The sequence below is a fragment of the Clytia hemisphaerica genome, unplaced genomic scaffold (assembly GCF_902728285.1).
Source record: "Clytia hemisphaerica strain Z4C2 unplaced genomic scaffold, Clytia hemisphaerica genome assembly, whole genome shotgun sequence".
NCBI classification, from domain to species: domain Eukaryota; kingdom Metazoa; phylum Cnidaria; class Hydrozoa; order Leptothecata; family Clytiidae; genus Clytia; species Clytia hemisphaerica.
In genome coordinates, this window is record NW_027103776.1 from 68,194 (window position 1) to 83,375 (window position 15,182).

The 15,182-nt window shown below is 33.1% G+C and overlaps 2 protein-coding genes across 3 annotated transcripts in view; both read right to left on the reverse strand.

Annotated features, from left to right (window-relative positions):
• LOC136806160 (coiled-coil domain-containing protein 78-like) overlaps positions 1 to 2,714 on the reverse strand; it is a 34,038-nt gene extending 31,324 nt beyond the window's left edge. The window contains exons 1-2 of the mRNA XM_067062723.1: positions 2,468 to 2,714; positions 77 to 368 (exon numbers count right to left, since the gene is read on the reverse strand). Of these exons, the coding sequence (XP_066918824.1) occupies positions 77 to 368; positions 2,468 to 2,580 (405 nt within the window). The 5' untranslated portion in view covers positions 2,581 to 2,714. The remainder of the gene's footprint in view (positions 1 to 76; positions 369 to 2,467) is intronic.
• A 599-nt stretch (positions 2,715 to 3,313) lies between these two features.
• LOC136806161 (zinc finger Ran-binding domain-containing protein 2-like) lies at positions 3,314 to 12,017 on the reverse strand. Of its 2 annotated transcripts, none has more exons than XM_067062725.1 (10): positions 11,914 to 12,017; positions 11,263 to 11,315; positions 10,801 to 10,906; positions 10,440 to 10,522; positions 9,690 to 9,769; positions 8,146 to 8,190; positions 6,708 to 6,844; positions 6,514 to 6,546; positions 3,714 to 3,826; positions 3,314 to 3,436 (listed from the first exon to the last, which is right to left on the reverse strand). In XM_067062725.1, the coding sequence occupies exons 1-9, from the start codon at positions 11,982 to 11,984 to the stop codon at positions 3,751 to 3,753; spliced, it is 684 nt and encodes a 227-aa protein (XP_066918826.1). In that variant the 5' UTR covers positions 11,985 to 12,017; the 3' UTR covers positions 3,314 to 3,436; positions 3,714 to 3,750. The 2 variants fall into 2 exon arrangements, with proteins under 2 accessions (XP_066918826.1, XP_066918825.1); XM_067062724.1 differs by having other exon boundaries at positions 3,708 to 3,826; positions 11,914 to 12,016.
• Between the last annotated feature and the right edge of the window lie 3,165 nt (positions 12,018 to 15,182).

Here is a 15,182-nt window from a genome sequence, read left to right on the forward strand (position 1 = left end):
GAAACCAAAAAAAATATATATGGTCAGAGATCAGTGCTCTGATCTAATGGTTTTAAAATTGTGAAAAAAAACATACCTGACTAGACATTTGCTTGAGATTTTTGAATTGTTTAGAAGCAAGACTTGATAGGCTCTCTGTCAAAAAGTGAAGCGGTCCCTTTCCATCAACTGCCACTTTCAGTAAGACTTCAGGGTTGCCAATAAGCAATAAAGATGTATTGAATCCATTTAAGAAATAATGAGATAGATTACCACATGTTGATGAGTAAAGATCATTAGAGTTTTTTGCTTCTGCGGAATATATTTGTGTGAAATTCCAATTCCATTGACCCTCGTCTCCAGAATGATCCTCCTTTGCCAGATAAAGCCTAACCATGAAAAAAAGAGAGAGCATGTATAAATATGTAGAGGTAGAGGCATAATATTTATCTATTTTCCCAATACAGTGAATCCTATTTAAAAGAAAGTAACCTTCTTCATGATGAAATAATTATTGATAGTTTTTTTAATTAAGTGCTACTTACTTTGGTAACCTATTGTAATTTAGATTCAGAGCTGGTTCAACATCAAGGTCTTAGATTTTAGAATAATTCTTGGCTACTCAATTTTTGAGTAAAGCTGAAGTCAAAAACATTAGGCAGCACTCAAGTTAACCTAAAATTATTTTGCAAACCGCTAAAGATCTTGTTGATTCTCACTGAATCAAAAGAATACCAGGCAATATTCTATGAGGGCAGGACAGCATCTGATTGCAACCAAAAACAGGCACTTTTTTTTAAGAGTGTTGTTTTCAGAAAAAGGCTGTTTTTACCATAATTTTTGTGATTTCAAGAGGAACAAGTGATACTTTGATGGACCTACCTGGATTATGCATTTAACACGTTTATAATTGATATCTACGTGACGTGACCATTAAACAATCAATCAGAACACAAATAGTGACGATCTATTAAAATTAGTCGTTTGTTTCTTATAAAAAAACGTTTAGAAACCAAAATTTCATGCTCTTGTTCTTTCATATTCAAGACTTCGTGAGCAAAAAAACATCTCCAAAAAATTGAGTAATTTGGCTAAGAACATTGATGTATGTTTATTAATAGTGATTCTTATTGATCAAGATGCTTTTTTTGAGCTGAAAAATTCATTTTTTACAAAAGTCTGCTTGAGCCATCTTTTATCTACTTTCATACAAAAAATCAGAAAAAACAAAGGTCCAATATTTCACTAAGTCCAAAAAACCCTTTTATGGCCGTTTTTTTAGCTGAAATTTACCCAATTTTTTTTTCTCCAAAAATCGGGCTCCGTCACATTCGAGGATTTATAGTTATGCATCTTTGTGCAAAAAATCGTAAAAAATGAAAGAGCCAATCAATCTAATACCTAAGCAATTGATAATGTGCTTATAAAAAATATCGAATTTGGCCAGTTTTTCTATAAAAACACACCAAACAACCAAAATTTCCTGTCTAAATACTCGTGAGAAAAAAAAACATCTATCTCATAAAAAAATTGAGTAATTTGACTGAGAACATTGATGTATGCTTATTAATAGTGATTCTTATAGATAAACATGCGTTTTTTGAGCCAACAAATTTTTTTTGCAAAAATCTGCTTAAGCCATCTTTTACCTATGATGGTACCCTACTTTTATGCAAAAAATTAGAAAAAATTAATGACCCAATTTTTCACAAAGTCCAAAAAAACCGTTTTTTAGCCGTTTTTTGGCCCAAATTTGCCCAAAAACATTTTTTTTCGAAAATCGGGTTCTGTCACATTCAAGGGTTTATAGTTATGCATCTTTGTGTAAAAAATCATAAAGAATGAAAGAGCCAATCTCGAGAAAAGCCAATACCTAAGTAATTGATAATGTGCTTATAAAAAAATATCGAATTTGGCCAGTTTTTCTATGAAAACACGCCAAGCAACCTAGATTTCCTGTCTAAACACACATATTCTTCAAAAGTAAGCCCTCATGAGCAGAAAAAACATCATTCTATCTCATAAAAAATTTGAGTAATTTGACTAAGAACATTGATGTATGCTTATTAATAGTGATTCTTATAGATAAACATGCGTTTTTTGAGCCAACAAAATTTTTTTGCAAAAATCTGCTTGAGCCATCTTATACCTATGATGGTACCCTACTTTCGTGCAAAAAATCAGAAAAAATTAATGATCCAATTTTTTACAAAGTCCAAAAAACCCGTTTTTTAGCCGTTTTTTGGCCCAAATTTGCCCCCAAAATTTTTTTTTCGAAAATCGGGCTCCGTCACATTTTGGGCATTGCCATTTTGCATCATTGTGCAAAAAATCAGAAAAAACTAATGAGCCAATCATGAGAAAAGCTGGTAACTAACGGACGGACAGACGGACAAAGGTTAATTTATAGGACCTCCACCGGGGTAGGTCCAACAAAATCCCATAACTGAATGCTTAAAAGACATGAAAAAAGGCCTGAATGCCTTACCTATTTTGGTGAACCCTCAAAGTTTGATGGTGAACAGAACTACCAGAGTTTGAATGCTTTGGTTGCTGAGTTGATGGTAAAATCTTGCAGAAAGTTTGGATTCTTGAAGACATGATGGCTTTCTCTCCTTAGTACCAGTATTTATTGAAACAATTACCAATCCCAAGGGATACATACATTTTCAATGGAATAAGATTTCTATATTTTGGCTTTAATTAGCTTTAATCTGGCATGGAAAAGAAAATCTAAACAATATTATATTTCTTTTGCATTAAATGATATTACACTACAGTTTCAGATGACTTTTTTGTTTAAGGCCAGGGCAAACCAGTCCAATATTTCATCCAACATTTTTTTTAAATGTTGAATGAAATGTAGGATGTAAACCTAAAAACGTAGAATGAAAATATAAAAAATCTTCGATGTTGCTGTAAATGTTGGATCAAATGTTTGATGGCAAACAAACTTTTTTATTTTATTTGAATGTTCCTTCTTTTTTGAAAATTATACAATGGCACAAACCGGTCCAACATTTCATGTTGGATGAAATATTGGACAGGCTTGCCCTAGCCTTTACTGAGGTGACGGATCAGAGATGGTGAAACCAAGACTAATGATGAGGAAAAATATATTCCATACAAAAACGACCTCAGGAATAAAATGACACATCAAATGATGAAAAAGAACACTCCATACAACAGGGCGTCCAGGTTAAGGTATAATCAGACGACGACTAGAAATGAAAAATAAATATAAATACCGGACTGATAACCTGTAATTTTAATAGAGTGATAATTGAATAGAAACTGGGAATGGAACTTAAATATAAACACGAGACTGATAAACTGTATTTTTGATAGAGTATGCCGTGAAAAATCATGAATGATGATTAGAAATTTACATTGAGCATTTAGTTAGAATATAAAAAAGTTAAATTTGCCAAGGATTTGCCATCTTGGATTGATGGATCTATAAGAGAAGGGAAGTAAAAATTTTCAGAAATGAAAGCAAGATTTTTGGCTGGGAGAAAAGATGATTTTGTTTGAAATGACGTACCTTGAATAATACCTTTACCGTAATAAATACAAAAAATTTCAAAAAATGTATGAAAGGGACTTTTGTTTAAAACTAAAATAGTAAGATTATTTTCAAATAGATGGACAAAGTGAAGGGAAGTGCTTAGATTTATTGAGCAAAAAGAGCTGTGCAGTGACTATGTTTTAAAAAACCAAAGACCTACTAGTACCAAGCCTCCAAAAGAACAACCCTAGTATAGTTGTCTCTTAGCGCCTTGAGATTGGTGACCGTGATCTATCCCGTTTGTCACTTGATGAGCTACCATCAGCTGAAGGACGAGATCTGAAACAAAAATAAAAAGGAATTCCTGCCTATCAAACCAAAGAAGCACAAAGGTTGATTTAAAAATTTCAATTCGACCAGCTAAGTTTTCAGGATTCCAGTACAAATCATAGCAAAAGTATTGTATAAGCGTGGGGGTTGGAAATTGGATAATTTTTCGAAAACACCCCCTAATTATTGGAAGCAAGAAGATGTACATATTTTGAGTGTAACACAACAATAAGTCATATTTTGTCACACCTATAAGTATAATTATATTTATTAAAATTGCTTAACTTGTTAATTTGTCAGCTCTCTAGGTCAACGTCATTGAAAGCCTGCAGAAAATACTTAATCTCCATTTCAAAGATAAGACACGACTTTGAAATTAGGTGTCCAATGAAAACACTTGATAAGAAATTTCTGAATTTTAATAAATGTAGGGGTCCTAAGAGATCTTCTCAAAAATATAATCGATTTTCGATTATGAAGTTCGATTTATGATTTGACTATTTAATCGAATAGCTGCTGTTGTTTAGACGAATGGTTTCGACTATTTAATCTGCTATATTCGATTATTTAATCTCCTATATTCGATTATTTAATCCTTGTATTCGATTAATTAATCATTTTTCGCTTATAATTTAGGGATCCTCTCAAAAATATAACAAGAACCAAATTTTGGTAAAATGGTTTTCGGTTAAATTCGGTTGTTTAACCGAATCGGTTCAGCAAAAAGTTTAACTAATTCAGTAAAAGTAATTATTGAATTCGCTTGTGGAATTCGGTTAAAGTTTTACCGAAATTAGGCTATAAAGAATTTTACATTGTCTAGAAGATAATAATAGAGAATTCCACTGAGACAGGAATATTAACGAAAGGATTGTTTGTGGTGAGACAGGGTCATCTTGAAAATTGTTCTTTTACTACTTACAGATTCTGAATTTGTTTATCAAGTATTTTTGAATAGCGAAATACTTTACTCTCTTACATTTCTTTTCAAATCATAATACAAAATTGGAAAACAAGAAAAAAGTCTAGAAAGACCAAATATCTTGAGGTTCAGCCAAGCCCACCATGACCCACAATGAATGAAGCAGAATCTGGCAGAATGCAGACTTTTACGAAATGTTTGTTTACATTGAGCTCCCTCTGCGTGCTTTCCTTCGTGTTATCACGTGAACTTTTACCAAAAATAGTGATGAAATACACTCCTTCTGAGTGCGTTCTCTTTCTTTCACGTGATTTTCATTTTTTCTTTCTCCCTTCCTTTGAAAAATATCATAGCATTCTAAATGTTGCATCACATTCGAAACGTCACAGATCAGGAGCGTGTGACAAATCGGGAGCTTATAAGAAAGCAAAGCCTGTAGGATGCCCTTTTGGAAGCTTTCCCTCTCTTCTACTGGGGAAGCAATCACTATATTTTATTTTACAACATTTGATGGCTTCTTAGGTAGTTTTTTTATTTTGATTATCCAATTTTTTTTTGGTAAAAACAATGTTTGACTTGAGTGCAAAGTTCTATGATAATGACAGCGTAAATCGTGAAGGATCTCTTTGTGTATAAGAAATCCAAGGAAGAGTTAATCTTTTAGAATATTTAACAATTCAAACTTTTCCAAACAAAACATTCGATCTCTTATCTAGCCATTAAAAAAAACCTGGATGTAAAATTCGAATCCATTTTTGCAAACAGAACAATAGAGCAGAACGTAACTTGTAAGAAAAAAATGTTGCATTGACCAATCAAAACGCCATGATTGACGTTTGCGAACAGAACAATAGAGCAAAAGAATGTTTTCTTCCTGCTTTTATATGACGTAATGACGTATTCTTGATCTTGTGAGCGCTCTTCCTTTTATCCTTTTATCTTTTTTTTTGTTTTGCCCTTTTTTGATTTGAACATGAACGATGGAGTGCTATTTTCGAATCGAAAAACAATAACAAAGACATAAGAATCAACTGTGTTGAGAGGTTGATAACAGAGGAAAGTGTGTGGAAATTGAAAATATAGAAAAAGATAGAAGTACTTTATCGTGGAGAGATCGTGGAATTGTTATACAAACATTAAGAAACTTTAAGATGATGCGATAATGTGATTCACAAAAGGATTATTCTATCATTTCATAATTCATGATGCCCCTTAGTAGATCAAAAATCCTTAAAGGTAAGAAGAATTATGGAGTCATTGGTTGATTTGACTACGGCTTTTTGAAAATATTTTTTCTTCTGTCTTTCAAATCTACAGTAGACAAAGGATTGTTTGCGCTGTTTTGGATCTACGTAAGAAAAAATAACCAATATTCGACTATGTTTTGGAAAAAATTCGATTATATTTTGGAATCAAAAGGATTAATTAATCGCATAATAGGATTAAATAGTCGAACCGAGGGGACTAAATAATCGAACTGAGGTGACTAAATAATCGAATTTCGATTGTTAAATAATCGAAGTACTTCGATTATTTAAGCGAATTTTTCGCTTAAATTCAATTATTTAAGCGAATTTATTTTTGAGAAGATCCCTAATAAGGTCCGTGGGGGTTGGAAATCTTTTGAAAACGTTTATTAGGCACCTGAGAGTAGACTTAAAATGAGTTGAGAATTTGCTAGAAATTTTCTTTGAACGTTATGGTGGTAAATGAAATTGACAAACTATCTAGCAAAATAAAACTTTAAGAATAAAAACAAGATAATACCACTTACCGCCCTATTATCCTTGGTGCTGGAGGAGGTTTGCTAAAAACAAAGAGAAAAGTATCAGCATGGATCATTTTAGTTACTCGTTCCCCAAACTTGTGTGTCATAATAAGCACCAATGTAATGGTGTGTGATCAGATCATATCAGTTGGTATCATTTCCACCAGAGTTCAAGAAACTGTATTTAAAAAACGGCTTACTCATCCTCGTCACTGGAACTTAAATTATATTTTGAAAGATCACCATCTTCATCGTCGTCATCATCTTCTTCTTCTTCATCTTCATAATTGTGTTGTTGCTCTTTTACTACGGCTTTCTTTTCTTCTCGCTCCTCCTCCTGATGAAAAAATCAATTTCAAACTTTTCCCAGTCATTCAGTAGAGTTGCAGAAGGGTATTTAATAGCAACACAACACTCTAAAATATGTTTTCAATATCCACATTATGAAAAAAAAGTCACTGCCTCAGAAGAAATTAAGGCATGGTTTACTCACTCATATATTCATAGGGCACCGAACTATGGTCAGATACATCTGGAGGGTACTAGGGTTGCGAGCTAACAGGGGTGTGCCACCTAACGTTCAACCCCGGACCCTTAACGGGAAACTAAAAAGGAGGAATTTTCCAACCTTTTCATTGAGACAAATTTTACCAAATTTTGGTCATTCTGGGTGTGAAAAGTTGAGGTTTTCCTATTTACCGACCCTTTGTGGGACTGAAATAGCCTGGTCAACCAAGCCAGTTTTTACAAGGTCAAGATACGGCTGAAGACAATATAGCGTTATCGGTGCTTTAATGATTTTTATGATGTACGGAATTTTAAGTTAGCCTTGAAAAACTGGCTTGGGCGAAGCGCGTATTCATATTTTGAACGCAGAAGTCGGTGAGACTTGACGAGCATTTGGCCTCTTCTAATTGGCCATAATAGACCATGTGATAAGAAACGAAATTTTTCGTTTGTTTTGAAAACGCTTTTCACTTCTCAACGAAAGACTTTTTGAACATGTTTTATTCTGTACTTTTTGCATAAAAAGAAAGATATGTTTTTCTCTCTCTCTCTCTTTTAATTTGAAAAACCTTTATACAACTGAATGAAAGAGAAGTTGAGTAAATAGGGAGGAGGGTGTATTCATTTAACAAATTCCTTATTTTTATATTTTTGCTTTTTTTATGCGAATGAGTTATGGGAAATCTTTTGTTAAAAAATATGTGTTGAACAAATTATACAAATTTATGTGCATTTACAAAAACGTGTCCGGGAAAATTTGAAATTTCGTTTTTGTCAGTTGATAAGAAACCAAGTTTACTTGTACTAAGCCAGATATTCAGTCACAACTTACCATCAGATTTTACTAAGTGACTGAATCAATCTGGCTTAGATTTCTAGGCTAGGACTGAAATTTGATTTACGGATTTTTCAAACCCTTTAGTAGGACTTTGAAAGTCCAAAAAAGGTACCCTTAAGGGCAGCACATACCTGTACCTTCCATTTGCTTAAGTAACCCCCCCCTAATACATCAGACATTGTCTGACCAGAATCTCACCCTGTTCAGCCAAAAATCTAAAAAATATCAGTGATCACTCATTTGATATCATATGCTTGATGAAAATGTTGGTAAATATGGTAAACATTACGTACCTTAGAAGGCAGCTTCCCTCTATACTTTTTCTTCTTACGTCCAAACTATGGATAAAACCAAACTGATTAAAATAATCTTTCAAACATGAGTACAAAAATAATATTAAAAGGCAAGAGTAAAAAGTTATAACACAATCTTTTAGCAGATCAAGGAAATTCATATTTCAAACATTTAAGGTAAGTCAAACCTATAAAGTTCAAAAAGTTGGGTCAGATTCGTTGAAAGTTGAGACATATTCATGATCAGGAAATCGATCTGAATGGGAATAACTTGCAATGCGGTTCTAGAGTTATTCAGAATTCGGCAAGTACAAAACGCCTACTACCTACTACTTAATACTTACTACCTAATCTGTTTGTATACTTTACAGACCAGAACTCTCCTTCGCCTTTTCGAAATCTCTATTCTAAAAAAATTGGTTTTGTAATATCTGAATGCTAACACACAAGTCTTTGCTTTATATATTGACTTGAAAAAATGTTTCTAAAAGAATATTATCATATTTACGTAGTTTGGGAACATGTAACCTACCCTCTTATTATCTTATTAAACTGATCAGAATAACTGAATGTCTAAAAGAGGCTCTGTAATATAAATAGGGGGTCAATCTCTATCCTGTTGTATGATCTACATCATAGCGAATGGGCCAAATATTTCTTGGGAGTTTGCAACTTATATTCATACTGTCAATTTTTTATCAAATTTCATTTCGTCAATACTTGACATGGTCAAATTGACACCTCTAAAACAGCTATTTGTAGTATTTTCCTACTGAAAATTTCTACCTTGCGGTACTGAAAGCATCTTATTGAGCACAATAAGAATTTTTGCTACATAAAATGAAGACTTCAAAAGTCCTATTTAACAACCCTGTAAATAGTTTGGTTCAAAAGGGTCATTTTGTCAATAAATGTCAAGACATATCAAAGGATTTTCAGCAAGTACCCAGTGAAACATAGGGCTCTACTTACTTAAAGTATTTAAATTTTTCAGATTGATCGATTCTTATAAATAAAACTGCCGTAAAATTGAAATGAATAAATAAGTTATTGTGCGAAGGAAATATTTTTCTCCCGAAGAAGTGCGTCTGTAAACTTTATAGAAAAAGCGTGGGAAAAAGTCATAAACAAAATAAAAGAGAGAAAATATTTTGAAGTCTTCAAAGTACGATAAAAGAAGTTTTAACTTTTTTACCACCAAAGTTTCCGATTTTGCTAATTCTAACATGCTGAATATTTAAAAGGTAATTTCGAGCTGTTTTCAGCTATTTTACAGTAGGTAGTAAGTAATAGGTAGTAAGTATTAAGTAGTAGGTAGTAGGCGTTTTGTACATGCCAATTCAGAATTAATTTTCTTGAAAAACAAGGATATGAAAAGAATCAGTAAATGTAATTAAAAGGTTAGGGGAAGGTTGCAAAATGTACCTCATTATAATCCCCAATGCTGTGTTAGCCAGTTATTTTTTTTTTCTTGAAAAACAAGGGGGACAATAAGAAACAAGAGATTAAACCTTTGAAAGTTAAGGAATGGTTGGCGGACATACCTCATCATATTCTCCATCTGAATCATCTTGGCGCTCATTGTAAATAACCCCTTCATTTTCCTTGAATCCCCCACCAAATCCTAAAAATAACATCTATGAATCAATTTTTTTTGATGAAATATATAGAACTATAGTTTTCATTGCTTTGGTACTTCTTTAAACATGGAAATATTGGGTATTCAAGGGATTTTTCTAAGCACTTTGAGCTGTTTCGTAAATATCGAGTTTCTAATATGCATGAAAGGGCATCAGCTCAGCAAAGCTGTGGATTGATGAAGCTGGGGGTCTGTGGCAAAGCCCTGGTGGGGGTTCAGAGGGTGTAGCTAACTAAATTTTTTGAATATATAGATAATATTAGTTATTTTTGCTTGTGAACAGCCAAAAAGTTTAATTTTGCTAGAAAACATTCCTTTATTTAGATTGAGTTTCAAAATCTAAATCTTGGATTGAGTATTTTGGCCAATATACGGACATAAAACAGTCCTTAGATAAATCCCTTGTATTCTACAAGTGTAAGGCATTTTCTTCATTGTGATTAAAAATGGTAGTCAATTAGAGTTATGCTATAATTTGGTATTCAGTTTTATCTTTCAATCAAGTTTTTGCAGGATAGTTGAGTTTTGAACGTTTAAAGGTTGAAGAAATGTTTTATAATATTTTTAAAAATTATTGAAACATATTTAAGATGATATCAGGGTAATGATGGTTTTGGTTATATATAATTGTAAATTTGAATTCATATTTAGAAACCTGTTCTGTTTTCATCAGGACCAACTTTGGGTGCATTGCAAACATTACACGTTGTTCTTCTAGCCCAATTAATATTACTACATCTAGTGAAATGGAATGATAAACATTAAAGTAGTCCAAATATAAATCGGGGTGTTGTAACAGGCTGTATTATTTAAGGCAAAGCAAAATATAAATTGAAGGGCTACAAAGTCCAAAGTTTGGTAAAAATCATACTTCCTCTGGTTCATTTGGGGAAATTTCATCAAGTTCATGAAGGTAATGCGCTGTAAAAGAGTAAAAGTCTTCTTTTTTCCACTATTGAAAACAAAAAGCTGTGTAAAAACTAATCATTGTGCAAAAGAAGATCATTCATTTTTACTTGCTACATTGCCAATCATCTGCACTGAAAAGACCTTTGCTCTTCTCAGCGAATTTTGATCCAATTTCATTCCCAGCATTCTTTACAATGTATGACGAACCTTTAGCTGTTGATAAAAACAAAGTCAAAGACGTTTATGTTAAGATACTCTTCTAAACAAGAGAATCCAATGTGGGATTTAAATTTCTTTAAATAGAAACTTGTTTCATTGAGGATTTTTCAAGTAAAAAACAGCTTTCAGGACTCTTTATGGCTAAGCATCATGACAACTTATTTAAAGGGATTCTAGATGAATAAATGAAACTTAATCTAGGCATAGTTATCATGAAAAGCATTTGAAAAGATCAATATTTTGAGATAAAATCATTGTTTACAACTTTGACTTGAAGTTTTCATATGCTTTTCATGATAGCTTTGCCTTGACAATCTCTTTAAAAGATTATCAATAGGAAAGAGTCTTGCCTCTTCCACACTTGTTACATTTGTCACGTCTTGCAAAATTGACATTTTCACAACTAAAAAGAAAATTACAATAGTTAAAATAATTTCCTAAATCTCAATTAACTAATAAAGGGCAATACTGCATTACTTTGAAGAAACACTCCTTTTTTTTTAATTCCTTATTTTAAATGAATGTCCGCCTAAAATAAATCCCCTCTTTGAATAAATACCTTCCTCACTAGGAAGGACGTTTATTTGAAACAAGTAGCTCAGGCTTTTATCAAAGTAATACAGTAGTTGCTTTTTAGCAAAGTTAAGCTGTGTTATAAGTCCTAAAGACTGTTAGATTGCGGTATTGTATGTGTTGGTAGCTCTGAACCTAATCATGTGCAACTCTGTTTTCTACCCTAACAAATAAAAAAGAGTGACATTTTTTCATAGCTGGAGTGTGCTTGTACCTCTAAAATTAAAATTAAACATTGTAAATCCTTGAGTTTAAAGAAAATTTCTATGGTGTAATAGCTTATTCTTAATTTCATGATAAGTATTAAATCCTTAATAATCAACCAAAGCTCAGCATCTAATCAAAGTCATAAATATTAGTGCAAGTATATTGTCATAGAAATTTGAAGTCAATTTAAGAAGATAAATATTATAAACCATAAAACTTACTCTTCTTTAGAACAAACCCAATCACCCTCTGATGCACGAAACCTTCCACTTCCACTTGATGGCTTTTGCATGTTTTTCAAAATCTAATAAAAATCTGATGTATGTAATTTGCTGCCTTAATTCAAAAGTCCAGAACCCCCCTCCCCCATAACAAAAGGGGCCTAAATGTATATATGAAAATTAAGATTTTTGGTTTCTCTTAATCTCTGGCTCATTTCATTAGCACTCTTTTGATGTACTTAAAACAAGTACTTTTGTGCTTAAAAAGGCTCAAAACTTCATACTGAAGCTCTGATAAAAGTAATGTTTTAAATTTCCAAAGAGGGCTAAGTCCATCATTCTTTTACAATAAAAGAGATAAAAAAGTCCATCAAAATTAGTTTGTTGAACTCTAAAGAGTGTTAAGTCCATGCATCCTTAAAAGTTTAATTGAATTTTCCTTTATTTCATTGAGATTGTCTTTTCTCTTTATCCAGAATCTAGGTGTTAGCTTGGACAAACCTGTGTGTTTTATTTTTGATATAAATAACACCCCAACAGCTGAAAATTAGGCTAGGCTAGACATATTTCTTTCCTCTTTCCTAATTCTAACAACCCAATGCTTGAAGTTGACACATAAAACACATTGAAAAAAATATTCCACATGCAATGTTTCTATTGAAATCTGCAATAAAAACAGAGTGGTCTCTTCTTCGCGTAAGTAGCTTACTTTGAAAGTTAGCTTCTTCATATAAAATAAACAGGAAATGTATATTTGGACTTTGCACCAAATGCTAAGCACTAAATAAGCCACAGTTCCGCAAAAGTGGGACAAAAAGTTTTTTGAAGTTTGCATAAAAACATGACATAGATATTATTTCAAATTCAATATGTGAATAGAGCAGTGAAAAATAAAACTTTTCAATTTTTCTTTTTTTTTTGGAAAAGTTCCAGAAACTAAAATAAAGGGATAATGATATATATAATTGAATACTATCCACTGATGATCCGCAGCACTATCATAAAGCTAGAATGGCTTCGTGTGCTCTTAGCTTGAGAAAATGATTGACATATTAAAAAGTTTTGCACCTGTCCATTCTGTCTGTCTGGGAAATCCTCTTAATTGCGCACTTAACTTCAGAGATTGAAACGAGCAATTACTACACGGCTATCAAAATTGTAGAATTTTATATTGAGTGCGATTGCAGGCTTATCATTGTTTGAATGGGTGCTAAAGCATCCTTTCTAGTCTATCATTTAAAAAAACTTTATTTGCTTCCGATCGCTGCGTTGAAATCGGAAAGCCTTGGACTATCTTACTCAAAATTTATCATAGAAAACGATTGTGTTAAAAACTTTTGCCTGTTTGACCATGTATTCACCTGATTTGAAAAATCTTAACCCTCTAATCTGCTTCAGTTAGGGAAACTATCCAGATCCTGCCGTCTATAACCAGCAAAAACTAATGACACTGTAAATCGTTCTGCCATTTCCCATCGAAAACAACCAAAAACATTGCTACTCCCAAGCCAAGACTAAACAAATTATCTTCCTAGTGATGGCGCCCTTTTGGTAATGTAAGCATCTAAAGGTGGAGGTGTGAAAGAGTTGCGGAAAGCAGAGGCGCCCACTGCTTTGAGGGGGGAACCAAAATGCCCAATGCTCTTCCAACAGAAGGTAGTTAGTTGCGCCGATTACCTCACTCACGCCACCTCACGCCAACGAACGGTGTTTCAGTGAATACCAATAATTATAGAATATCTTATGTGCTTAACTCGTAACCTCAAGTGCTTCACGTTCAATGAGATGAAAGGTAGGAGATAAAAAGTGGATGATTTTATTATAACAGTTTGGTCAATCATTGCTGAAAGTTTGAAAAGTTTTTCCGACGCAAAAAGAAATTTCAGCCAATTAAAAGCACAGTGTGCTTATACTTACTTTGTTTGCTACATCGTCTAGGCTAAAAAAAGTGAGAAAAGACACGAACGCCATTTTTTAATGAGTGTTGTTCTGTTGTTATGAGATTTTTTATTGAAGCCGCGTACAGGAACTCTCCAAATGTTCCTAACTGACAGTATTTGCAACAACAAGGATGAGAGTTACCGAGTTACCTGAATCAACAACAAGTCTCCATAACCCAAGAAATAATTAAAACTTGAAACTTAAAATGAGACAAAATGATCGATATTATTGCGAAAGTGCAGCATCAACCAACCAAATTTTGTCATTCAATAGATGTTTTGGCGAAAGCAACAGTCTTTAAAATAACTGATTACTCCACATATATACATGCAACATGCATGCACCCATGCATTTGCATCAATCAATAGCTTCAGCAAGAGACTTTGTGCTTCTGTGCTTCGAGACTCAAGAGAGGAGCAAATCTTAATATAATGAATGGGCCCAACCTAGTCCAATGCATTCGAGACAGCCCACGAATTATAATGAAACGCAAACCTGTCCCAGAGTCTGGATATCAAAAACTTCTTTTTGTCTTTGATATAAAGCTGATGGTGGATCTGTCTGGAGTGCACGATGGTTGGAAAGTGAATGAGAGCGGGAAATATTTTATAGCTTACCTAAGAAAAGAGCTTCTCCATAAGTGTCAATAAAGCGGAAAAACTTTTTCCAAATTAGTTAGGCAATTTAATCCGCTTCACATTATTGGCTGGAATGGAACCGCCCGCTTAAGAATCAAAACAAACCAACAACATGGCGGATGCTGACAGCTCTTTTTACGATCAAAAATTTTTTTCGTCCATTTCACATTTTACAGTCTGGTACATAGCTGTTTTTTTTAACTAAAGGTATCTACGTTTATTCAATCTTAAACAAGGCAGAGGGACAATATCATAATAATTCTTAAGATTCACCACTTCCTGACCAAGAATAGACCTTTTTTCAAAGAGGAGGACTTCGTCCTGTTGTTGTGAAGTTGTGAACCAGACGTCGGCGCTCGATAGGATCAATCATCGGAACAGATCAATATGTGATCGATGGATTACTTAACGATCCGGATAGGAGATCGATTGAAGATCGATACTCAAGATTTTTTTAAGCTCATGATTAGTTATCGATTATTTATTGATCTATCATCGATCTTTTATCGATCTCTTATCGACCCTATCGATAATACTCGATTTACGATCGATAACAAATCGATTAACTATCGATGACGAATAGACCTTTTTTCAAAGAGGACGTCCTGTTGAATAATTATGTAGTCCAGCCATAAAAACAATGATAGAGCCATGCATAATTACTGTATCATGCATATTGTAATAATTATG